At 38.9% G+C, this 25,344-nt stretch overlaps 1 protein-coding gene and 1 long non-coding RNA gene across 2 annotated transcripts; one reads left to right on the forward strand and one right to left on the reverse strand.

The window, feature by feature from the left end:
- Nucleotides 1–897: 897 nt before the first annotated feature.
- Nucleotides 898–18,880, reverse strand: LOC109154462. The gene is made up of 3 exons (XR_002049697.1): nucleotides 18,868–18,880; nucleotides 8,090–8,092; nucleotides 898–1,046 (listed from the first exon to the last, which is right to left on the reverse strand). It is a non-coding gene; the product is annotated as an uncharacterized LOC109154462 (long non-coding RNA).
- A 3,964-nt stretch (nucleotides 18,881–22,844) lies between these two features.
- Nucleotides 22,845–24,125, forward strand: LOC109154385. The gene has a single exon (XM_019302188.1). It carries the CDS (start codon nucleotides 22,845–22,847, stop codon nucleotides 24,123–24,125), a length of 1,281 nt encoding a protein of 426 aa, XP_019157733.1.
- The last annotated feature ends 1,219 nt before the right edge of the window (nucleotides 24,126–25,344 follow it).

Here is a 25,344-nt window from a genome sequence, read left to right on the forward strand (position 1 = left end):
TTAAAAAGATGACACTATTTTGGTACAAACTAAAAAGGAAAGTAAGACAGGTAAAATGGGACGAAGGGAGTAATTAAAAAGTGTTATAAATATTATACTTATTATGGACATTATTATATAGTATTGTAACGTTTGTAACGGTTATGTAATTATCTCTCATTATTGCTTCCGTTAATTACCTTGTATGTATATATATTCCATACTTATTGTATAGAGTGATATATGAATGAAGATGAGATTCCCTTTTTTCTCTCTATTCTATTTTTCTTTTAACACGTTATCAGCTCTTTGCTCTACCTCTTCGGGTGAACCGAAGACAAGGGAAATGTTCGAGACATTCTGTCTGACTTGCGTCGTCAGGGTGTTACGCTGCCCTCATCCGCGATCCGAAGGCTCCAGGAAGGCGATGGTGGTTCGGCGTTGTCCGGAATCGTCTCCAACACCAATCTGCACCATCGCCAAAATAAGTTGGCCACAAATCGGATCCTTGATCGGAAGGTTCACCGTCGTTTGTCACTGATCGGATCCTTGATCGGACACAAATCCCAATTTCTGATATTCTCGATGATTCTTCGTCTCAAGTGGTGGCATCGATGGTTGAGACTGGTCTGGTTAATTTGGTATCGGTGATGTGGAGTTTGGCTGCTCCCGTCGATGCTTTGGAAGGGAAAGAAAGAATCTCGGAAAGACATGCACAGAGAAAATAAAAAAGAATTGCCAGAGTTTAATTTCGACCGTACTCTAGTTGGCCAGGTCTGTCTTCTACTATTCTAATTTGATAAAATATCTATACATGCATATATTCATGGTTATCATTTAAGAGGGTGATGTGTTATATGTGTTTACACCTAGCTAATTGATACATCAGTTTTGTAAGCTGTAAGCATAATTGAAGCTTTCTCTGTTGAATGACTCTCTGCATATATGCCCTCAATCCCAAGTCTAACTGCTGTTCCAGTTGAATCTGAGTTGGAGTTTGATTATAGTTTTTGGAGAATGAAACTTGAAAATGATTTGATCTTGTTGCATGTTTCCGGGTTTCCTTTCTTGAAAGAAAAATCAATGAGCACGTAGAATAAAAGTTTTCTAGTATAGGCTTAATCATATCAGAAAGAGAGTTTTTTTTTTTTCCAGATTTGTGTCCTGCTTTGGTGCCTTCCATGTTTCTATTGGTCCTTTCATGACACCTGGGAGTTATCTGTATGGTCACACAGTGTTTTTGTTGAATATTCCATACTCATTCGTAGATGAAACGTTTTAGTTTTTGGTGTCTTTTGATGAGCAAGCAATCTCTACAAGTCAGCCTGTGAAAGAGAGTGCATGATTATTCTTTTTCAGATCTGTTGATACTGTTTGTAACATTGCACTGTTCTAGGCCATGATAATAGGGTAACAATCATTTGCTATAGGCCATATATCTGCAACTCCTATTTCTAAAGCTATGTTACTATCCAAAAGTTAAAATTGACTCATATACATCGTGATGGTTTGCTGATGTTATCACATCTGTGCTTATTGTTATGGTTATTTTGAATCATCCAGTAACTAAGTTCTTTAATTTTGCTTATTTAATACATGTTTTCCTTGCTATTATCATTTAATTATGGTTCGCACTTGTTTTGAATATTTTACGGTGTTTGTTAGTGTTTTTGAACCATTTTAGGTCAAAGATATGACCAAGGGGAGTTCAAGGATGAGTTTGGAGCAATTTTGGATGAGTTCGGGGCCCAGTGGACTCGACACGTCGAAATTTTCCAGTAGCTAATTAATTCGTGCACAGGAAGTCTCGACGCGTCGAATATGCTTCTGTTTCTGGGATAAAAACAGACGCCTAAAGTGGCGCGGATAAAAAATAGATGCTTAAAGTGGCGCAGCTGGGCAAAATTCAATACAAGCGCGAGATCTCTTTTCCTAATATCAATTGCGCGGATTTCAAGGCTCATATCTCCATATTAAAAGTTAGCAATTCAAGGAATCTTCCAAATTCTAAATATCATTAAAGACGACAATTTCTTTATTTAAATATAGGAATTAGAATTTGAGTCCAATTTGGTACAAGATTCCTATTTCATCTCAACTTTGTACCCACTATAAAATCCCTCCTTCCTCAACCCTAATAAGGGAGACCGGAGACCGGGAGAATTCAGAGATTCTTGGAGACAAGAAGGAGAGAAATCAAGAGCCACAAGTTGTCTTGGAAAGCAAGAAGAAGACTAGGGAGATTTGGGAAAATCGTCTGGTTAATTCTTGTACTCTTTTGATGATTTGTAATTCTTTATTTATATTTGCTATGTATAATTTAGTCATGCTTGGCTAAATTCTTTAGAGATTCTTGGGTAAAAGTGTTTATGAACCTATGTGCCTGAGCTTTCAGTTTCTTCAATATATTATTATTTGGGTTTAATACTTGTGTTGCAATCGTGATAATATTGTTTGATGCTTGTAATTAATGGCCATAGTTACTAGCTTCATAGCCATGTTTGTGTCACCAATGGGAGTTGGGGCATAAATTAGGGCACACACGATTGCACCTAATGGTTGGTCCTTGGGAAAGGGGAACTTATTAGGGGAAGTTTATTCTAGATTGTTGCCAATCGGGAGATGGTAGCAATTAGGAATAATTGAATGCTGATCTTTGATCTTATTGGGTGTTTAAGCCATGGGAGTGGAAATTCACTAGGAATAGAGATTACGGGAGTAATTCGATTCCACTTTGCATTCCCACACAAATCTTAATTCCAAACTAAATATTGCAAACGATAATTGGCACTAGGTGATTACATACTTGAATCCCATGAATCTCAACTTCTCTCTAATTGTTTTCAAAATCCTGAACCTCTGTTTTATTTTATTTATTTTATGCCAATCAATCATCTAAGTAATTGTTAGGATTAGCTCTAATTAATAAGTTAGTAACTAGTGCTTGATACAACCACTTTCCTGTGGATCGATAACTCGTACTCCGAGAATTATTTGTTTGCAAATATACTACGCATCATTTGCCTAAAGCAAACAAATTGTGAATTAATTTCTTTTACACATCGTAATCACTGCTTGAAGATTCTGATCGGCGCAGTTTGAAAACTAAATCGGAGAAAAATACTTGTTGAACTCCTTTTGGCATGAAATTTTTTCTGGAGAACCTAGACTCGTGATATTTGATGTCTGTAAAAAGATTTTGTTAAAAATATGTTTTGGTTATTCCAGAAAAATTTGTAAAGTTTTGGTAGTGTGCTGCCAATTATTTTTTTGCCTGGAGCAATGTTGGAAAACTTTTCGAAAAAATACTTCCACACCTTGGATTGACATGAAAATTTTTATGTACTTTCAAGACTTGCTGAATTTCATATATGCAAAATTTGGTGTAATTCCAGAAAATTTTGCAATCTAAATGCATGCGTATAATTTAACTGTGAAGTATGCATTTTGTGGATTCACAAATGCAATCTGAATGCATGCGTATACTTTATCTGTGAAGTATGCATATTGTTGATTCACAAGAAAACATGTTTAGTATCACCCATTCCATGTATCCAAATTGATGCTTAATTTTTTTAGAAAGCATGATTAATAGACAAAAATTATGATACGTTATCTTGATGAGTTCACTCTATTGTATGTTGAGTACTCTACTTGTTTCTCTAATTGTCGTGAAACACTTATTTAAGATACACAATATCATATTTTTTAACTAAAGCTCTAAATCTTAATAGAGCTTTGTTCGGAAAGCAAATTATACAATTTTGGAGGAAGTATGTTTTTTTGGGGACCTTCAAAATTGAAAAATCATTATGCTGATCCACTACATATCACATACGCTAGTACAGGATGCATTTTCCTATCTGCGTTCTTTTTTTTAGTATGCAACCCTTCTAGCTATATCCCATCATGAGAAATCAATAGTGATGTTGGTTGCATTATAAGATCTTTTCTCGGCATTAGGGGGAGATTTGAAATTTCTAATTAATTAAATGCCGAGAAATTGATAAAAATCTTCAAACCCATGTACTAGCCTTATAGAACCAGAAGTTCAGACATTGAACAAATTATATGCTAGAAATCTCAAGGAGTGACTAAGTCCATAGAAAATATTTTAAGAGTTGAAATCCCCAACTAGTACTAAACATCTCTACCATTATGCTAGAAGCATATATTGGTTTAAGAATTTACAAAACTAGATCTAGTATAGAGATTTCGTCACTCCAGAAATATAGAAATTTTATCCTGAAGATATTCGTCTAGAAGGCGAAAATCCCCCAGTAAAATTGTAGGTGCACCAAATAACTAAAATACTGGGGAAACGGAACAACCAAATCCAAATACTCTTGGGAAATACCATATATTTGGTTGATACAAAATTGTCATGTGTATAAAAGATATTTACAAAGCTGTTACAGTTGTCGACAACATATTTTGCCTCTATTGCTCATAAATACTTAAATCTGGATCCAGAAATGAAAACAGTAGTATAACGCCTGCAGCGTGCTAACTGTTTTCATAGAAAATAGCAATTAAGGCATACAAATCAAAACTCGCTAATAAAATGCGAGTTGAGGTTTTCGCAGAGACCCAATATTAGTCATGGCTTTATATTCCGCTATTCAATAAAACTAGCAGTAAATAAATTAGATATGTAGCTAATAGTTATAGTTATCACATATTTTTATGGGTAACTTGTTACTTATATTTAAAATCTTTGATGGATTTTCTCAGAATGTGATGAATGAAAATCACAGAAGTATAAAAGTTAGTAAGTTACTAACTATGATCTTTCTTATAGTCAATAAATTGACTAAAGGTATTTTTCCCCCAGAACAAAGTATGAAAATATATTATCATAAACATGCCTAGTAATGTTATATGTGATTGGGAAACTCAAATATCGTTTCCACTTGAAAATATCTTAAATATATCCTCTAGTTTATCTTGAAAAATCCCTAATGGATTTATAATTCTCGAAATGAAGATTTATTTAAGTGTCATTATTTACTTTTTAAAGAGTTGCGAATGGGGTTATTATCCTCATATAGAAGGAATAATATGTATCATTATGTGCTCAATAAAGAGTTGATAATGGACTTATTTATTATCTCAATCAAATATTTATGGTGTAAACATCAATGAAATATATAAAGAGCTTGAAGATGTCAGTTCATGTTTAAAGACTGAGATTTTTGAAATAAAAAACTTGTGAAAGCTATAAGTATTATCTCGACTTGAAGATCAAATTTTTACTTGAAGATTTTTTTTTTTTTTATACACCAGTTAGCTAATACTTGATTTTGATTAGATACTTATACAAATCAATATATAATGGGATACTTGGGCACTGGCTATTATTTTTGTATCCCATAATGTCAAGTTCCAAAACTGGTTGTACTATATTTACCCCCATTGTCCTATAAAAGGACAATAAAGATTGTGTCGCTCAAATGATAAAATAATATATAATGAAATCTTTTGACTAAGATATTATGGTGTCAATCTTATACCCACGTGAGCTCCAGGATAGTCATGGGTTTATTATAAAGTATATTTGTTGACAATTGTACATATTTATTTACAAGATTCCTCTATACATTTTGGAAATTTAATGTATAGGATATCAAGATTGTTATCTTGAGGGGGAGTATAATTTTACATGAATCAATCCTGAAGATTGATGACTAACGACACATACATCATGTACTCTTTTCCTCAACTAATTTTTTTCACCAGGTTTTTCTAATGAGGTTTTTAATGAGGCATGAGCATGATATAGTATTGTCCAAGGGGGAGTGTTATAAATATTATACTTATTATGGACATTATTATATAGTATTGTAACGTTTGTAACGGTTATGTAATTATCTCTCGTTATTGCTTCCGTTAATTACCTTGTATTTATATATATATATTCCATACTTGTTGTATAGAGTGATATATGAATGAAGATGAGATTCCCATTTTTCTCTCTATTCTATTTTTCCTTTTAACAAAAAGTGATATCATTTCATCTCATTGATAATCTAATTTTTAAGTTTGGATTAATTAGTACTTTTATATTATTGCTTTGATTTTTTTATTTTTTTTGTTGATATTGATAATGCTTTTGATGTCATTATATTAGGGTCAATTACCTTGATTTTTTATTTTTGTATTTTTAAACATTTATTCCCATTATAGAGTCATACACAACAAAAGATCAATATTGATAATCACTCCAATTTCACCCTACTATCATATATGCAAAATACTTTTACTAAAACCCATTACCATTACCAAGTATTTTATTCCTATTCCTATTCCAATTCTGATTCTCATGTGTGAACCAAACACATCCTAAAAGTTTTGTATATATAAATAAAATAAATGAAAAAGACTGTGAAATAATAAATCCACATTTAAAATACAAGATTTAGAATATAATATAAAGCTAGGTGTATTAGAATATAATAGTCTTTAAAAAAAAAAAAAAAAAAAAAAAAAAAAAAAAAAAAGAAACAGAATATGATAGTTTTAATAAATTTGTTATTAGGATATGACTTTTTAAGTACTACGGAGTATTCCTTTAAAAAACAAAAACAAAAACAAAAATACTACGGAGTATTAATATAAAATAATTAATGATTATTGAATAAAAATAAATTATCAAAATAAAGAATAACTAATTAGAAGATTTTTTAGTGAACAGATACTACAATGTAATAAAGCTAGTAACATTCAAAAAAAAAAAAAAATTAGAAGATTTTTTAAAAAAAAATAAAAAAATAAAATTGACTCTGTTACAATGTAGTATATATTTATATCTACTTTGTCAACCTATTGAAGCACAAAGACTTAATACTCTCCCTCACTAGGGCTCAAATCCATGACATCCCATTTAAAAGATTCACTTCATGTTATTAGATCACAAGATCATTGACAATATAACAACTAATTAGAAGATTATGAATGAATTGAAGAAATAAACACAAAGGAAAAAGAATAAAACAAATAATAGAAAATGAATTTATATTATCTCACATAAAATATTATGCATACATTTAAAAAAAAAAAAAAAAAAACTTAACGTAATGAAAAGGAATACAAGTTTAAAGAAGGGGTGAATAGACTTGTTTAATTTTTGAAATTTTTTTCAAAGTATTGCATCGTAAAATATTTGTTACCCCTTTTAAAGTTTGTTTGAGCGTATTTTTCTCTAGTAAGTTTTAGGTTTGGTTGGTTAAATACTTGCATGAAAGTATATAGCAATAAATAAAGAGAGAGTGAGAGAGATTTTTGAAGTGGTTCGGTCAAAGACTCAGCCTACGTCAACTTTTTTTTCTTAAACACCAAGGAGGATTACACCATCACCATTAGTACAATAAAAGATCACTTAAGCCTTGAACATAAAGCCGGTCTTAAATATCTAGGTTTTTCACAAGCTACACTTGTTACTCCGCCTCTTTCAATTAAACCAAGTAGAGAATGTTGGTTTGAACACAAGGTTGTTCAGGTTTCTCAAACTATAGACTCGGCTTTGAATCTTCTTGCTTGTTGTTGTAGTATTGAGCTTGATAATTCTTTGTAACTCTTGCTTTCTCACTTCATTGGCTTCTAGCTATTACTTGTAAGCTAGTACATACTTATCACTAATTAATTTCTCAAAAGTTCTAGCCCTCATTCAGGTTTTAATGGAGGTATTTACAAATGGTCCTTGAAATTTGTCCGTTGGAGGAAAACAAAATTTCAAACGTCTTTTATCCAGTGTGCAATAACTAGTGGGTTGAGTTTTGATTTGCTTTTTGGTACGACTTTCACCAGTTGACATCACTTTTGCGTCTGCTCCTAGCTTTCTGAATTATGCAAGTTGTCTTGGCATTTTAGGAAATTTTCCTTGGAAAATGTACCTATGACACATTTTGCATTGGCTACATTCTCCTTAGCAACTTCCACATTTTGAGGTTGTTCGCTGTTCGTTCAAAAATGTTCGAACAGTGAGGTACAGGGAGTTACTTTTTACTCTCTGAAGAGTAACTCTTTGTAACAACTCTCAGCAACTCCTCGAATTTGACTTTCCTTATTCAATTCTTACTATTTGAAAATCAACTTCTCGATTTAAGTTAACTTTCTGTATCCCCTTACTATTCGGCTAAGGTTGACCCTTCCACTCTTCGGTCAAACCTTCTGGTCTTATACTCTTCATCTTCAACTCTTCGTATCTTCAAGTCTTCGAGTCTTCTACTCTTTATATCTTCAAGTCTTCGTGTGATCGTGTCTTCTACTCTTCGAGTAATCTTTTACTCTTCAAACATTAAGGCTTTGATTCTCCTGTACTTATTCTTCGAACTTCTCTTACTCTCTAGATGCATGTTTTATCCTTCAGTCTTGATTCTCCTTGAATTGAATTGGACCAAACAATAAAAATTGTCGACCTACATACAACGTAACCCATTTTTTTGTAATTTTTTGTTCAGTTCAAGGTCATTACATTTATCAATATTTGATTAAATGTGTTTGGTCAGGCTAAACCAAACAATAAAAATTTTGATTATACTCAGCCCACAAAAAAAAAAAAAAAAAAAAAAAATGTTTCCTTTATTTTTCTAGTTTAAAATTCTTATATTTATCAATTTATGTATTTATTTTTATTATAACAAGTGAAACTTTAAAATTTATTTATTTATTTCTTTTTATTATAAAAATTATTAATATTATAATTTTATAAATCTTAATTTATAATTCTATTTTAATATAAATAATTAAAATAGTGAATACTCTAAATTAAATAATTGATTCTTGTTTAATATAACAAATTATTCATATTTGAACTTATTAAGTGTTAATTATTAGGTATTTAATTCTAATTCTAATTTCATTTCTAACTTGAAGTATAAGCCGAACGCCCTAATTTTGGTAAACCCGGTATAATGCTTTCAACCGTTAACCCACCCGATTTTGTCAGTGTCTTCTCGGCGGGTCTCCCTAATCCTCCTTCACACAAAAATTAGGGTTTTCCTGAAGTTTTACAATTCTACTCGATCCAACTGTGCAAAAGCCCTTTGCTTTCTCTCCGATTCAAATGGTTCTTTCGAACATTCACCGACTTGCCCACCGCCTTTCTCTTCACTCTGTCGCCGGGAAGCTCTCACTCCTCTCTGTATGGATTCCAATCTCTCTCACACTCCCTTTCTGTGCACGTCTATTTCTCTTTCGTTGGCTGACTAAATTGCTGATCTAATTTCAGGTTTGTAGGGGTTATAGTACGGAAAAATGCTGCATATCTAATCTCCTAATTGATTCTAATTCTTCAAATAGTGTGTGAAAGTCGGCCATCTCTCAGTTTTGGCAAAAGAAATTAAAAAAAAATGTTTTTTGGCTTATACTCTGTTTCCTTGTTCCTTTACTATTTTTCAAGGGGGATTTTGTATTTGAAGAAAATTTGGGTTTGTTTAGTATCATGTGGTTTATTATTGGCAATCTTGGCATACAATTATGTGGTCTCATTCGGTTATATCTCTGTTCGGAATTTTCATTAGTCCATGATGTTTGGATGCTCCATTGCGTGCCGCACTAACAAAAACGAATAGGAACATCTTTATGGTGAAATCTTTGCCTTTGGGAAGTTTGTGAATGAAGTTGAAGATGAATTTTTTTGGCCTTTTAGTTGATTTTCCCACTTTTGATTTAACCTAATTAATTTGAAGAAATATGATATGTGCGCAGGCAGGTGAAATGAGTCACCAATTACTTTAAATTGAAGTGCAAAACCTGAATTATCAATTTTACCTTTCATTTTAACACCAATCAAAACTACCGAATGACCATTTTAACTTAAAATTCAATAGTCGAAGGACCACTTAATTTGGTGCAATTAAAAATCAAGGTACTAATTTAAGAATATATCATAATTGGAAGACCATTTTGAGAATTAATTATATAATATAATATAAAACTAGGTGAATAAGAATTAGATAGTTTATATATATATATATATATATATATATATAAAATAATAAAAAAAAATTAAAAAAATTCTATCAACCTCTACATTTGTCAATGCCCAAACTTGCCTAAAATAAGCACAATCACATAAGATGTGTAGTTGATTCCCGTTCCTCATTGCATAATGAACAAATATTACTTACATTTGTAATTCTTTTAGCCAATTCAGTCCATCTCCAGTTTGAAAGGCATCATCATGTTTAAATCTAAATTAAAAGATTCTTATTTTCAATGCAATGTTAAACCCCACACGATTTTCAATGATTTCTTGTTCAAGTTGCATGAAGTTTTGGGATTTGACATGTAATCTTTATGTAAGTTTTGATGGATGAGCCGGTATGCACTCTTCACACTAAATTTAATTCCCTCATTGTCTAAAATGTCATATCAATTTGTCTTTCTTGTCCTCTTTTTTCAATAGGTATTTTGAAGATTAAGTTAATATCCTCATTATAAAACTCTATTTTAATCAATTATTTATCCCATGATAAGTGTCAAATATGCTATATTTTGAGGGATATTTGGTAGACATTTTATGCTTTATTTGGAGTCCTTTGAGCTTCTTAGAATAACTTAATTTGCATAAAGTCAGGAACAAGGACTAATTGTGGTTGCATCAAGGGCACTTCGGCGATGTCTCGTTCAAATGAGGTGATTCAAGTGACATTGGAACCGGAAACTCAAAGGGCTACAACTTTACTAGAGATCGTAAAGTCTAATTCGAACGCCTTCAGAGTCAAATCTGCACATTAACTTGCATGCTCATGGAGAAATTGGCAGAAAGTTGTATTCAAGCTTGCAAGCGCGTAAAGCTCGTGCACGGCTCCGTAAATCAGCCCTAATGAAGGATTGAAGGCTATATAAGCTCAAGGGATCAAGTTAGAAAGGGGATATCTTTTGAGATAGTTTTAGAAAGGGTGACCAGTTAGCGGACAGATGGATGATATTCTTAGCTAGTCAAATGGATGACCGAGATAGAGAATAAATACATATGTAGGTATATTACTATATTTAGTAATGGAAACTAAGTTTACAATCAAGTTGTATGCATGTTAATTAATTATATATCGATTTGGTGCATGCATGTAAGATGCACAGGATTGGAGAATAGATATGTTTGTTTGGCTGGGTTGCATCTTTCTCACGTACCCATGCACACAAAACCTGCTAATATAATATGTTGGAGAATCCGAGCTTGTCCTTTGGTACGGTGTGTAATATTAGTACACACATTATTATATTTTTAGCTTTTGAATTTTGTATCTTTGTAGCTTCTCTGCCCTGTAGATGTTCATTGGTTTTCTGTAGAGAAGTTGTGCATTGATTTTACTTCTGGAGAAATGTCCATTGACCTTATTTTTTTAATCTGGGAAAAAAAGAATGTATATAGAAAGTATAGAAATGGTAATAGGCCAAATGGAACCGCTGGTGTAGGTATTGGAAGGCCACAAGTGCTCATACATTGGAGCTCATGGCATTATAGTCCATAAATAATGTGGTTGTCTCCTAACTCCATAAATAATTCTTGTTCTATTGACCTCATCAATAGGTTAGCAACCTACTCATCTCTTGGCAAGAGAAATTGATTCTCAGTCCAATCGTCTCAACCCGTCTATATTCAATGTCTCATTTAATTGTCCCTCTAGTTAAAGTGATCTTTAAAAAAAATGAAACAAAATAAATTTATCAACCAAAATTATACTTCGAAAAGAAATTCAAAGAATAATTATCACCAATTAACCTTAATAAGATATATGTTTTCAAAAGTTGTCAACAATTGGAACATATATATATATATATATATATATATATATATATATATATATATATATATATATATATATATATAACGTTTAAAAGCAAACAAATGATATATTGGATTTGAAGAACTCTGATCTATGAATATTTTTTAAAAAATATTTATTAAAAAATGTTGAATAAATATGTATAAAAGTTACTCCGTATTGTTTTTATTTTTACATCTCCTCTTATTATCTAAATTATAAATTAATCCATCCATCAATAAATCACACTTAATAAATATGAAAAAAAAAAATTGAGTGAAACTAAAGGTAAACTCTAGGTTTATGTATTATTACATCATTCTTCCAAAAGGGTAAACCCCAACCCTAAGGGCCCCCACACCCCGACCCGACAGAGCGGTGGGAAGTTGTAAATCATGGTGACTCAACTGAACATTAATCACCCCAACCTTAAGGACCCCCCACACCCCGGCCCGACAGAGCGGTGGGAAGTTGTAAATCATGGTGACTCAACTGAACATTAATCAGAGGATAGACCGGTGCTCACTGCGCACAAGGAGCCCCCCTCACTTTGAGAGGTTGCTCCCACACTGCCGCTGGTGAGACTTGATCCCTAGCTTATAATTTGGCTTATAGATAAGAAAAGCCCACATCTTTATGTAATTATGCAGTGACAGCAGTGTGATAATTATATCTAAATTTTAAAATGTTAGTTAATTGATCTCAATTTTTTTTTTTGTTTGTAACAATTATACTAATTGACAAAGTAAACAATTATAGGAACACTAAAAAATTTAGGTATATTAAAATAATACTGTATGTACATAAAATGGCACCAACAGTAGTGAATTTATATACCGTTAACTTTTATAAACCAATTATTGATCTTGCATTACAAGTAAAATTCTAATTTCTCTCAGAGTTTCCTTCATCTCAGGCACTAACAATGATTCAACCTTTCGGTTTTCTCTTCCTAACAAAAAACAAATTTGTTACTCACCAAAATGATCCTTTCAATTTTCATCCGGGTGTTAGATTTTGTCCTTTTGATATCAACTCATTATTATCTCAAGATGAAGATTATGAACTATGTATTATATCACAACCAGATTTCAAGAAGTTAACCTCTATAAATATAGTCTAGACGAGCTTTCAGGTTTTATTTTTATTTTTTTTGTTTTTTCATGTATATGTTAGTATGAGTTTTCATGAGTGCAGCTTGCATTGTCCATAAATAGCCGTGGGTTTCCCACGTATCCTAAAAAAATTACATCTACAGTTAGGTGAATGACATTCTTCTCTCAAATACTGCATACTCAACCAGTTAGCTAAGCCTGTGCAAGGTAGTGAATGACATTCTTAGCTAGTCTGATGGATGACTTAGATAGAGAATAAATACATATGTAGGTATATTTAGTACTGGAAGCTAAGTTACAATCAAGTTGTATGGATGTTATATATATATATATATATATGCATGTTAATTATATATCAATTTGGTGCATGCATGTAAGACGATACAAAGGATTGGAGAAGATGAGATATGTTTGTTTGGCGATGAGATATGTTTGTTTGGCTGGGTTGCATCTTTCTCACTATGCACACAAAACCTGCTAATATAATATGTTGGGGAATCTCCGAGCTTGTCGTTTGGTAGTAATATTAGTACACACGTTATTATATTTTTAGCTTTTGAATTTTGTATCGTAGCAACCTCTGCCCTGTAGATGTTCATTGGTTTTCGTAGAGAATTGTCCATTGACGACTTTTACTTCTGCCAGAGATATTTATTGACCTTTTTTTTAATCTGGAAAAAAGAAGAATGTATTTCTTCACTCATAGAGATAGAAAGTATAGAAATGGTATAGTAGTAGGCCAAATGGAGGAAGAACAGACTTTTCTGAAAATGGAAGAACATCAATCCTACTTACTACATCGGAGCTAGTCTTGAAGAGGGTTAATGTGGAAAATATATGCTTCCTTTTTGTAGGGAGAAGGAGGAAACAATTTCACACTTATTTTGTTCCTGCGAAGTTGCGAAACGCATTTGGCATGCATGCAGCTAATATTCCACCCCCAGCTGGCCCCCCAGCACCAAACTCATTCTTCCCAATTGGTTGTGAAACAGATTGGAGGAAATAGCAGTAGCTGTCCTGCATAAGTTGTGGTTGTCTCCTAACTCCATAAATTTTTGTTCAATAGGTTAGCAAACCAAGCTACTCATCTCTTGGCAAGAGAAATTGGTTCTCAGTCCAATCGTCTCCACCCGTCTATATATTTATTGTCTCAATTAATTGTCCCTCTAGTTAGAGGTGTCTTAAAAAAACAAAACAAAATAAATTTACCAACCAAAATTATACTTCAAAAAGAAATTCAAAGAATAATTATCACCAATTAAACTTATGGCCCTGTTTGGTAAAAAAATTAGCTTATTGGCCAATTTTGACTTATTTTACCACTATTAATTGTTGGATTTAGTTAAAATATCAATATAAATGTTTGGTTAATTAGCTTTTTGCAATTCCAAAAGGCTAAAATTCAAAAAGCTACTCCAAGCAACTTTTTCAATTAACTTTTTCAGAAAAGAAATTATACCAAACAGCTATCAAGTAACAGCTAATTTACCAAACACTTTTCTACAATCAGCTAATGTTATCAACTATTTATACCCTCTAATTAACACAATCAGCCAACAGCTAACCGTTATTTTACCAAACAGGGCCTATATATGTTTTCAAAAGAGTTAATTCCACCAGAGCTATCTTGTCTTTGGTGACAATTCCAAATTTAGTCCCAGACTATTCTTTTTGTCGTTTAACATCCCTAGACTATTATTTTTTGGACACTTAGTCCTTCCCATTACTTTTTTTATTTTTAGTAAGGGCATTTTTGTCACTTCATATTTTTCTTTTGTTATTTTTTCGGTTTCAACCGGTTTAATAGTTTTAGGACTTATAAAAATCGATAGAAAAATATGATTACTAAAAATCCGAGGTTACCTAAAGTTATAAATCAATTAAACCGATTGAAATCGAAAAAATAATAAAAGAAAAATATGAAGAGACAAAAACGCCTTTACTAAAAATAGGAAAAGTGATTGGAAGGACTGAAAGTGTCCAAAAAATAATAGTCTAGGGATGTTAAATGACAAAAACGATAGTCTGGGACTAAATTAAATTTGGAATTGCCACCAAAGATAAGGGACCTCTTTTGGAATTAACTCTTTTCAAAAGTTATCAACAATTGGAGCATAGGAAAATTATTGTAATTTATGCCCCTCACAAATATGCCAATTATCAACGTCATCTCCGAATTATTAATGGTGTAGATAGTGCCCCTCAATTTAAAAAATGTGACATATATTGTCCCTCCCCTAATACGAAGGAGGAGAAACATTGTTGATGGCCGAAGGAGAACAAATGAAAAAATAAAAATGGAGGAAAAAAAATGTGGCATTCGAACATGAAAAATGGCGGGTAACCACATTTACACCACTAATAATTCAGGGGATGACAATATATGTCACATTTTGAAAATTGAGGGGCAACATTTACACCACTAATAATTATATGTCACATTTTGAAAATTGAGGGGCAACATTTACACCACTAATAATTCAATACTAACATTAATAATTAACATATTTGTGAGCGGTATAAATTACAAGAGTAAAAGACATTTTTGGTCCTAGACTTATAGTGGCTTGGACAATTTTAGTCCTTTATAAAAAATTTTGCCATTTTATGGACAGAGTTATTGTGGCGAAGACATTTTTGGTCCTCCGTCTATATTTTTGTTAAATAACCGTCTGAGAGATGGGTAATTACGTCAATTTAGGCTATCTCCTTCTATCTCTTATATCTATGTTTGTTTTGTTTTCTTCTCGGTCATAATTCGAAGGAGTCGGAGAGTCAAAGTTGCAGTAAAGGCATGGTTGTGGGCAGAGCATTTCGTAGTGCAAAACTACAAATAAATGAGGGTCAGAGTAAAGGCATGGTTGTGGGACCAAAATCGTCCATCTCACAATAAAGAGATAGCCAAAATTGACGTAATTGCCCCTCTCTCATACGGTTATCTAACAGAAATATAGACGGAGGACCAAAAATGTCCTCGCCACAATAACTATGTCCATAAAATGGCAAATTTTTTTATAAAGGACTAAAATTGTCCAAGCCACTATAATTCTAGGACCAAAAATGTCTTTTACTCAAATTACAATTTCCCTTTGAGCATATATAAAAATAATGTTTAAAAGCAAACAAATGATATATTGGATATAAAATTAATTCATCGATCAATAAATCACACTTAATAAATATGAAAAAAAAAAATTGAGTGAAACTAAAAGGTAAAATCTAGTATATGTATTACATCATTATACTTAGGCTTATAGATACGAAAAGACCAAACCTTTATGCAATTATGCAGTGTGATATTATATCTAAATTTTAAAAATTTAGTAAAATGATCACAATTTTTTTTTAATTTTAATTTTTTTTTTTTTTTTTTTTTGTGTTTTGTAACAGTTATACTAATTGGCAAATTAAACCATGGACCATGGGTCCTTACATATATGTACATAATTATAGGTACATTAAAATAATATTGTACGTAGTGTTGGATCTCAGCGCTGCACTATGCAGAAGTCAAGCACGCTTTACCACAGAATTTTATGGTACCTGGTTGTCATATCCTATTCAAAACCAATTGGTGATAGGTAGGTGTACATTAACCATTTAACCATCTCTCCATGGTAAGCCACAACACCACGTCTCGAATCGAGTAGGGGCTAAACTCGGCCTTCCTGGCCGACGCCCAACACGTAGTACATAAAAATGACACCAACAATACTGAATTTATGTACCTTTAACTTCTATTTTTTTTTTTTTATGTACCTTTAATTTCTATAAACCAAATTTATGTATCTAGAGTAATGGTTTTTATGTACTTGTAGACTTATTTTAAAAAATTGAAAAAAAAATCAATATGGTGTTATTTAAAAAATCTTAATTAGACTTTTTAATAATATATTTTTTATACATTAATTTTATTTATAAAAAAAATTGGGGAAGTAAATTTTTGGATGAGGTCCAAATATAACTAATGCTAATTATTCATATCAATTTTATTAAACTTGCAACTGTATTTTGTAATAATTATAATTTTTAGGAATAAGGGTCAAATAGGCCACCGAACTGCACATCAAAGTGCAATTAGGCCATCGAACTAAAAAATAATGTAATTGGGTCCCTAAACTACACAAAATCATGCAATTAGGTCTAAAATGACCTGTTGACCTGAAATTGTGCTGACATGGCGGTTACCAATTTTAAAAATAAATTTTAAATATAATTTTAAATAAAATAATTAATTAAATTTAAAAAAAAAAAAAAAAAAAAAAAAAAAACTAGAACTGCCGGAGACAAATCGTCTCCGGCAGTCTTCGTCTCCATGGCCGGAGACGAAGCTCTTCGTCTCCGGCCATGGAGACGAAGGTTCGTCTCCCTAGCCATGGAGACGAAGGTCTCTTCGTCTCCATGGCCAGGGAGACGAAGCTTCTTCGTCTCCGGCCATGGAGACGAAGGTTCGTCTCCCTAGTAGGGGTGTTAGCGAACAGAGCTTTCGGCAAACTACTCGTGTTCGTGTTCGTGTTCGTGTTCGGTAAGCGTTCGTTTATGTTCGTTTGTTAAGGTAAACGAACCATTAACAAACAAAAATTAGAGCTCGGTTAATAAACGAAAAGAGTTTGAACAGTTGTATGCTCGTTTGCTAAGAGATCGTGAACAAGCTCGTTTGTGTTCGTTTATTAATGTTCGTGAACAAACTCGTTTGTGTTCGTTTAATAATATTCGCGAACAAGCTCGTTTGTGTTCGTTTAATAATGTTCGTGAACAAGATCGTTTAGTGTTTGTTAATAATGTTCGCAAACATGAACATATATTATTTCTTGTTCACGAACGAATTGTGATCATGAACATGTGCATGTGTTTGGTTATTAAAGGTTCACGAACGTGCTCATGAACGTAAACCAATATGTTCGTGAACGTGTTTGTTAACAAACATGTTTGTGAACTTGTTTGTTAACGTTAACGAACACGTTCGTGAACGTGTTTGCGAACGTTAACAAACACTAATGAACGCTTAACAAACGAACACGAACAGGATTTTCAAAAACCTTAACAAACGAACACGAACACGAACACTCTAGAATTCTTAACAAACAAACACGAACAATCTTCGTTCGTTTATGTTCGGTTCGTTAACAGCCCTACTCCCTAGCCATGGAGACGAAGGTCTCTTCGTCTCCATGGCCAGGGAGATGAAGCTTTCGTCTCCGGCCATGGAGACGAAAGACTGTCGGAGACGATTCGTCTCCGGCAGTTTTCGTTTTAGTTTTTTTTTTTTTTTAATTATTATATAATTTTAATTATTTATTTTATTTTAAAATATATTTACAAATTATTTTTAAAATTGGTAACCTGCATTTCAGGTAAACAGGTCATTTTGGACCTAATTGCATGATTTTGTGTAATTCAGGGACCCAATTGCATTGTTTTTGAGTTCGATGGCCTAATTGCACTTTGGTGTGCAGTTCAGTGGCCTATTTGACCCTTATTCCTAATTTCTAATCCAAGAAAGAATCCATCGATCATTTGATAATATAAATACAATATGCGCGACAAATTATTCAGTTACATTTTAATTAAATACACTGTAGTTTCATTTTGTTCTGAACACATACACAATAAATAATTTATTAAAATTTAACTGGTGTCGTTTCTTTACCTAAAGAAACGACACCGTTTTCAGACCATGGTCCGTAGTATAACAACCGCTTATACTTAGGTAATATGGTTTGCGCGATAACTTACAAGATTTAATTAAATCAATAGAACACTTACTAATTTATTCTAATATATATATATATATATATATATATATATATATATATGATGCACAATCTAATGAAATCTAAGTCCTTGGTAGAGGCGCTTAGTACTTTCCCATTATTTTTGGGAAAATATTTTCAGAGGATGTATTTGATAGGAATAATTTTGTAGGAAAAATTAATTAACATGCATGTTTGGTATTACCCTTGAAACATAAGAGTTAAGGCTTAAGGGGCTCATTTGGAAACTTAAAAAATGACTTCCCAAAGTCATTTTCTAGATTTTCTCATGTTTGGAAATTTAATCAAAGAAAATAAAGTCAAAGAAAAATATTAGTTGTGGTCAAAGGAAAAAAAAAACTCGATGGTTAGAAAATGTCTTTGATGGATATATTATACCCACGACCTGACCCGGGGTAGCAACATGGACCCGGAGCACCTTGGTGGAGCCCAAGAGCAGCACGGACCCGGGGGACCACGGAGGTGCCCAGGAGCAGCACGGACCCGGGGGACCACGGAGGTGCCCAATAGCAACGCGGACCCGGAGCACTACGGAGGTGCCCCGACCCGAGCTGACCTACGTGGAGCTCGGGTCGGGGAGCTCGGTCCTACCCGAGCTCGGCACCACTCGGGCTCGGGACCCGACCCGACCCGGTCCACCCGGGCCCAGTCAAACTTGAGATCTAACCACCCCCGATTTAAGGGGAGGCGGTTGGGGGGTTTGCTTGTATAAAAACCCCCATCCTTGTCCTAACAAGGGGCAATTCATTCCACATTATACGATTATTACACACTTTGTCCTACCGGATCTTCGTAATAGCCAAATACTACGGCAATTAATATAATATACGGTCCCCAGCGACCTTTACGACATCGTTCTATATTATTCGTTTATTATTCTTATTATACTCTTATCCAGATTTGTTGATTCGGGTCCACCCCGGGTTAATTAAATCCATCATTGGTGCTCTTATTGAGAGCTGCTGTATAAGCTTAAGCGCTCTCCCCACTATCTTTCATCCCCAGCGATGGCAAGATCGATATCCAGCTCTCGTCATACCAATGGTTCCCGCGGCACCCAGCTCGTCGCTAACGGGAACGGCCCCAACGGGGCCCCCGCCCCCAGCATCCAACCAGCCGCCTCCGCCAGGTCGGGGGAGGATCTGAGGGCCCAGCTCACTAACCACCGTAGCAGTGGTGCGCCACCAGCACCCCCTGTCGCCCCCGCTCCAGCTCGCGCACTCATCGGGAGGGGGTGGCGGTCTTTGAATAAGCTTCCACCGCGCTGGCGCGCGTCGCGGCGGGCCTCCGAGCAGAGGAACAAGCCGCCTTAGGCGCCACCGGAGGGGCGCCGGTGTCGCCTCCGCCTCCTCCCACCCGGGGGCGCAGCGGCCCGAGCACCCGACCGCCCCAGGCACCTGTCACCCAGGGGGAGGTCAACTCGCCTCGACCATCGGAGAGGTGGGGAAGAGGGGACTCCCGCCGAGACCGCCAGCGTGACGACGATGGAAGGGCCCCAACCCAAACCAGGCCCGCCCTGGAAAGGTTGGGCGACCGGATGCCAGCCCGGGAGAGGTTGGGCACAAGGCCTGCTGCTAATGAGCCTCCACCAGCAGAATCCTGCTCCCGTAGGCAGTCACCCGGAGGTCGCCGAGCCGCGGGCCCTGGGCCCCGCCGCGACAAGAGGTAGGCCCGCGGGGTCACCGGGACTGGGGACCCGAGTCCCGCCTCGGCGTGCACAGGCCTCCCAGGTCGAACGATCAGGGGAAACGAATGGTAGAGCTCCGAGCTCCCATCGGGTAGAGGTCGAGCAGCTGCGGAGGAGGATGGATGAGCTCCAGAGGAAGTTCGACGAGAGGGACGGATCCCCGGAGCCCCAGGATGTGTTGTCCTCCCCGTTCGCAAACGCCATCATGGAGGAACCCTTACCTCGAGATTTTCGCTTTCCCACCATTAAAGCGTACTCAGGGACCACGGACCCACGGGCACACCTGACCAGGTACAGAGCCGCCATGATGATCACCGAGGCGACAGACGCCATCCTGTGCAAGGGGTTCTTCGCCACCCTGGACGGGCAGGCGCATGACTGGTTCGGATCCCTCCCGGCGGGGTCCATCTCCACCTTTGCGGACCTCACCCGGCAGTTCCTATCCCATTTCGCCACCAGCATACAACGGAAGAAGCAAATTACCGACCTGTGTGATTTGAAGCAGGGGAGCTCGGAATCACTAGCCGAGTACCTCAACAAGTGGAAGAAAGAGGTCATGGGGGTCGCCGACTTTGATGCGAAATCGGCCATAGTAATTTTCCGGAACAACTTGAGGTCGGGCGCTTTTCACCAGGACCTCATCAGGTACCCCCCCCAGGACCTACACCGACCTGATGGACAAGGCAGCAAGGTACGCTGACGCCGAGGCTGCCGAGAAGAAGAAGAAGGAGCAGGAAGAAGGAAGAGGTCGAAAAGACAAGGCACCCCAGGAGGAGCGCAAGGCGCCCCAACCACATTGACGTGAGTATGCTGAGGGGCCCAGGATGAACCCCACACGCTATCTCACCCCGCTAACACAACCCGTGGGTACTATCTTGGCGCATGCGGAGGACCAAGGAATCGTGGTATTCCCGAAGGAGGAGTGCATGAAGATATCGACGAGGGGGGACCCCAACAAGTACTCCATGGAGCACCTGTGTCTCAAGTTCCCGACACCGACCGGGGTCGGGGTCGCCCGGGGGGACCAAAAGGTAAGCCGCAGCTGCTACTTGAAGGCGTGCCGCCAGATTGGTCAAAAGGACCTCCAGATACATACCATCGCCGAGAAGGCATTTCAGGAGGAGGAAGGTCGACCTCGGGCCAAGCCCGTGGTCGAGACAGAGGAGGTCATCCTCGACCTCAGCCGACCCGACCGGGTTGTGAAGGTAGGGGTCGGCCTCCCGGCCGAGCTCCGGGCACGGATAATCAACACCATCAGGAGCTACAAGGAGGTCTTTGCATGGGGTCCCGAGGATATGCCGGGCCTCAGCCGAGACGTGATCACACACAAGTTGGCCGTCGACCCCGCGGTCAGGCCAATCCAGCAACGCAAAATGTACCTCTCCGCCGAGAGGAGGGAGTTCGTCGAAAAGGAGGTCTACACACTGCTGGAGATTGGTCATGTTAGGGAGGTCATATACCCCACCTGGCTGGCCAACGTAGTCCTCGCCCCAAAGCCGCCCACCTGGAGGATGTGCGTGGACTACATCGACCTCAACAAGGCCTACCCTATGGACCCCTTTCCCTTCCCCAACATCGATCAACTGGTGGGCGAGACTGCAGGGTGTGCCCTTATGAGCTTCCTAGATGCGTTCACGGGGTACCACCAAATTTTCATGGAGGAGGCTGACGAGGAGAAAATAGCCTTCACCACGCCAGAGGGGGTCTATTGCTACAAGGTTATGGATTTCGGACTGAAAAATTCAGGTGCCACCTACACCCGAATGGTGGCCAAGGTGTTCAAGCAGGTCCTCGGTCGCAACCTCCAAGCCTACGTCGACGACATGATCGTCAAGAGCACCGACGCCGACCTCCACACAGATGACATTACCGAGGTATTTTCAATTATGCAACGCTTCAATTTACGGCTGAACCCCAAAAAGTGCACCTTCGGGGTGCACGGGGGGAAATTTTTGGGGTACATAGTCTCGAAGAGGGGCATTGAGCCCAATCCCGACAAGGTCAAGGCCATCCTGGACATGGAACCTCCGAGGTCCCTCAGGGAGGTCCAGCGCCTCAACGGGCGATTGGCAGCCCTGGGCCGTTTCCTTTCGAGGTCAGCCGAGAAGGCCTTGCCGTTCTTTGGAGTCCTAAAAAAGACTAAGTGCTTCGAATGGTCCGAGGAGTGCCAGAAGGCGTTCGAAGACCTCAAGACGTACCTGATGTCGCTCCCCCCTGGCCAAACCCGTTAAGGGGGAGGTCCTATATCTGTACTTGGGCATCTCGCAGGCCGCGGTCAGCTCCGTGCTGGTCCGGGACGACGAGGGGGTCCAGCGGCCCGTATACTACACGAGCCGAGCTCTACGGGGAGCAGAGATCAGGTACACACCCGTGGAAAAAGCCATTTTTGCAGTAGATGCGACGGCAAAGAAGCTGAACCACTACTTCCAGGCCCACCCCCGTGCAGGTCCTCACCAACCAGCCACTAGACGCAGTACTGAGGGCCTCGGGGTCGGCAAGCAGGCTGGTCAGGTGGGCCATGTGGCTGAGCCAGTTCGACATCCAATTCAAGCCCCGACCCGCCATCAAGGGGCAGGCGCTGGCTGACTTTATAGTCGAGTGCACTGCCCGGGAGGCAACGGAGCGGGTCAGGGACGAAGACGAGGAGTGGTGGACCCTCTCAACGGACGGGTCCTCCAGCACCAAAAGCTGCGGAGGTGGAGTCGTCCTCATAACACCAGAGGGGTTTCGGGCCTACTACGCCCTCCGCTTCGCGTTCAAATTATCCAACAACGAGGCCGAGTATGAAGCACTCCTGGGAGGGCTCCGCCTCGCACTAAATATGAGGGTGGAGAAGCTCAAAATCCGATGTGACTCTAGACTCGTGGTGGGACAGGTCACAGGTGAATTTGAAGCAAGTGATGAAAGAATGAGGAGGTACCGGGACGTGGTGCTCCAGCTACTGGGGCAGCTGATCAGTTATGAGGTCCTACAGGTACCCCGAGACCAGAACACAGATGCTGAAATGTTATCCAAGCTCGCCCAAGGGGCCCCGAAACATATCTCCAAAATAGCCCGAATTGAAGATTTCAAGAGGTCGAGCCTGGACGCCTACCCGGTCCTACCCGTGCAAATCCGACCTCCTTGCTGGTTGGACCACCTCAAGGAGTACAAGAAGACAGGCACGCTACCTCCCGACGAGGTCGACGCCAAGCTGGTGAAACGGCGAGCCCCCACGTACGTGGTCATGGGGGACATACTCTACAAGAGGTCCTATAACGGCGCCTTGCTGCGCTGCTTGTACCCAGACGAAGCCAGGTCAGTCATGGAAGAAATCTACGAAGGGACCTGTTCAGCCCACCAGGGGGCCTTCGCCATGTCCCGGAGGGCCATCTTACAGGGGTACTTTTGGCCCAAAATGGCCAAGGAGTGCGCCGACTATGCCCGGGGTTGCGAGACCTGCCAACACTTCCAAGTCACCCCCGGCTGGCCAGCCACGAGCTACACCCCCATCAGCTCGGTCATCCCCTTCTCCAGGTGGGGAGTGGACCTAGTGGGAGCTCTGCCCATGGGGTCGGGAAAAATGAAGTACCTCATAGTAGCAGTGGACTACTTCACCAAGTGGGCAGAGGCGGAACCGCTGGCAACCATAACAAGTGCCCGTTGCAAGCACTTTGTGTACAAAAATATTTTGTGCACAAAAATATTTTGTGCCGTTTTGGGGTCCCGATGCAACTCATCACCGACAACGGACGCCAATTCGAGGGGCAAGAGTTCGAGGGGTTCTGTGCAGAATGGCACATTACTCACAGCTGAGTAGCAGTGTGCTACCCTCAAGCAAATGGCCAGGTGGAAAATGCCAACCGCACCATTGTGGGCGGCCTGAAAAAGAAACTGGAATCCGCTGGGGGAGCGTGGGTGGAGGAGCTCGACGCCATTCTTTGGGCCTACCGCACCACCCCCCCCGGAGGGCTACTGGGGAGACACCTTTTTCCTTAGCCTACGGTTTCGAAGCTCGAGCTCCAGCGGAGGTAGTCATACCTTCCCGGCGGGAGGAGGACTACGACCCTGACACGAACGAGGAGCACCATAGAAATGACCTCCACATGATTGATGACAGGCGCGAAGCAGCCGCGATTCGAGCTGAAAACTACCAGAGGCAGACCAAGGCATACCACGATAAGCGGGTCCGACCCCGCTATTTCCAAGTAGGTGACTATGTGCTCAGGAGAAGGGAGGCGAGCCAACCCCAAGCCGGAGGAAAGTTTGCCCCTAATTGGGAGGGCCCGTACATTATAGCAGCCGTGGTCCGCCCGGGCAGCTACAAGCTCAAAACTCCCAAAGGAAAGATGATAGCCAGGGTCTGGAGCTCAGAGCACCTGCTGAGACCTACCACGTGAGAGGTGGGTCTTGGCGTTGATATTCTAGGAGGGAGACCATTCCCCTCCCCTAATAATGTCTTAGTGAGCGGCAGTAGTCGGAATAAAATCGCATATTACAGAACACATTGTGCGCAGGATCCTTTTGTTACAAAGTTGGTTCTCATGCATTTTATCTCCCTTAAAAAAAAAATCGTGAAACGGGGGGGAACGAGTGCTCACTCATGTCTTCCCCCCCCCCCCCGCGGACCCTAAGGGGGCACGAGGTCCGGCCTCGCGTACTAACCCCGACGGAGGACGCACCCTAAGGGGGCACGAGGGACGACCTCGCGTACCAACCCCGACGGAAGAGCCCGGTGGCACAGTCCCGTCGGACTGTGCCCGAGCAGCTAACGCGCACCCTAAAGGGGCACGAGGTCTAACCTCGCGTATAAACCCCGACGGAGGAGCCCGGTGGTTTGGTTCGGCAGGACTGGGCCCAAGCGGTTTGGCGCAGCCTAAGGGGGCACGAGGTCCGACCTCGCGTACAAACCCCGAAAGAAGAGCCCAGTGGCGTAGTCCGGAAGGACTTAGCCCGAGAGGCTAACATACCCTAAGGGGGCACGAGGTCCGGCCTCGCGTACCAACCCCGACGGGAGAGCCCGAGGACATAGTCTCATA

This window comes from Ipomoea nil, unplaced genomic scaffold (genome assembly GCF_001879475.1).
Source record: "Ipomoea nil cultivar Tokyo-kokei standard unplaced genomic scaffold, Asagao_1.1 scaffold2647, whole genome shotgun sequence".
Lineage (NCBI taxonomy): Eukaryota > Viridiplantae > Streptophyta > Magnoliopsida > Solanales > Convolvulaceae > Ipomoea > Ipomoea nil.

What these genes read in the sequence shown, in the direction of transcription:
- LOC109154385 (XM_019302188.1), top strand. Translation starts at nt 22,845, where the DNA reads ATGTGGCTGAGCCAGTTCGACATCCAATTCAAGCCCCGACCCGCCATC.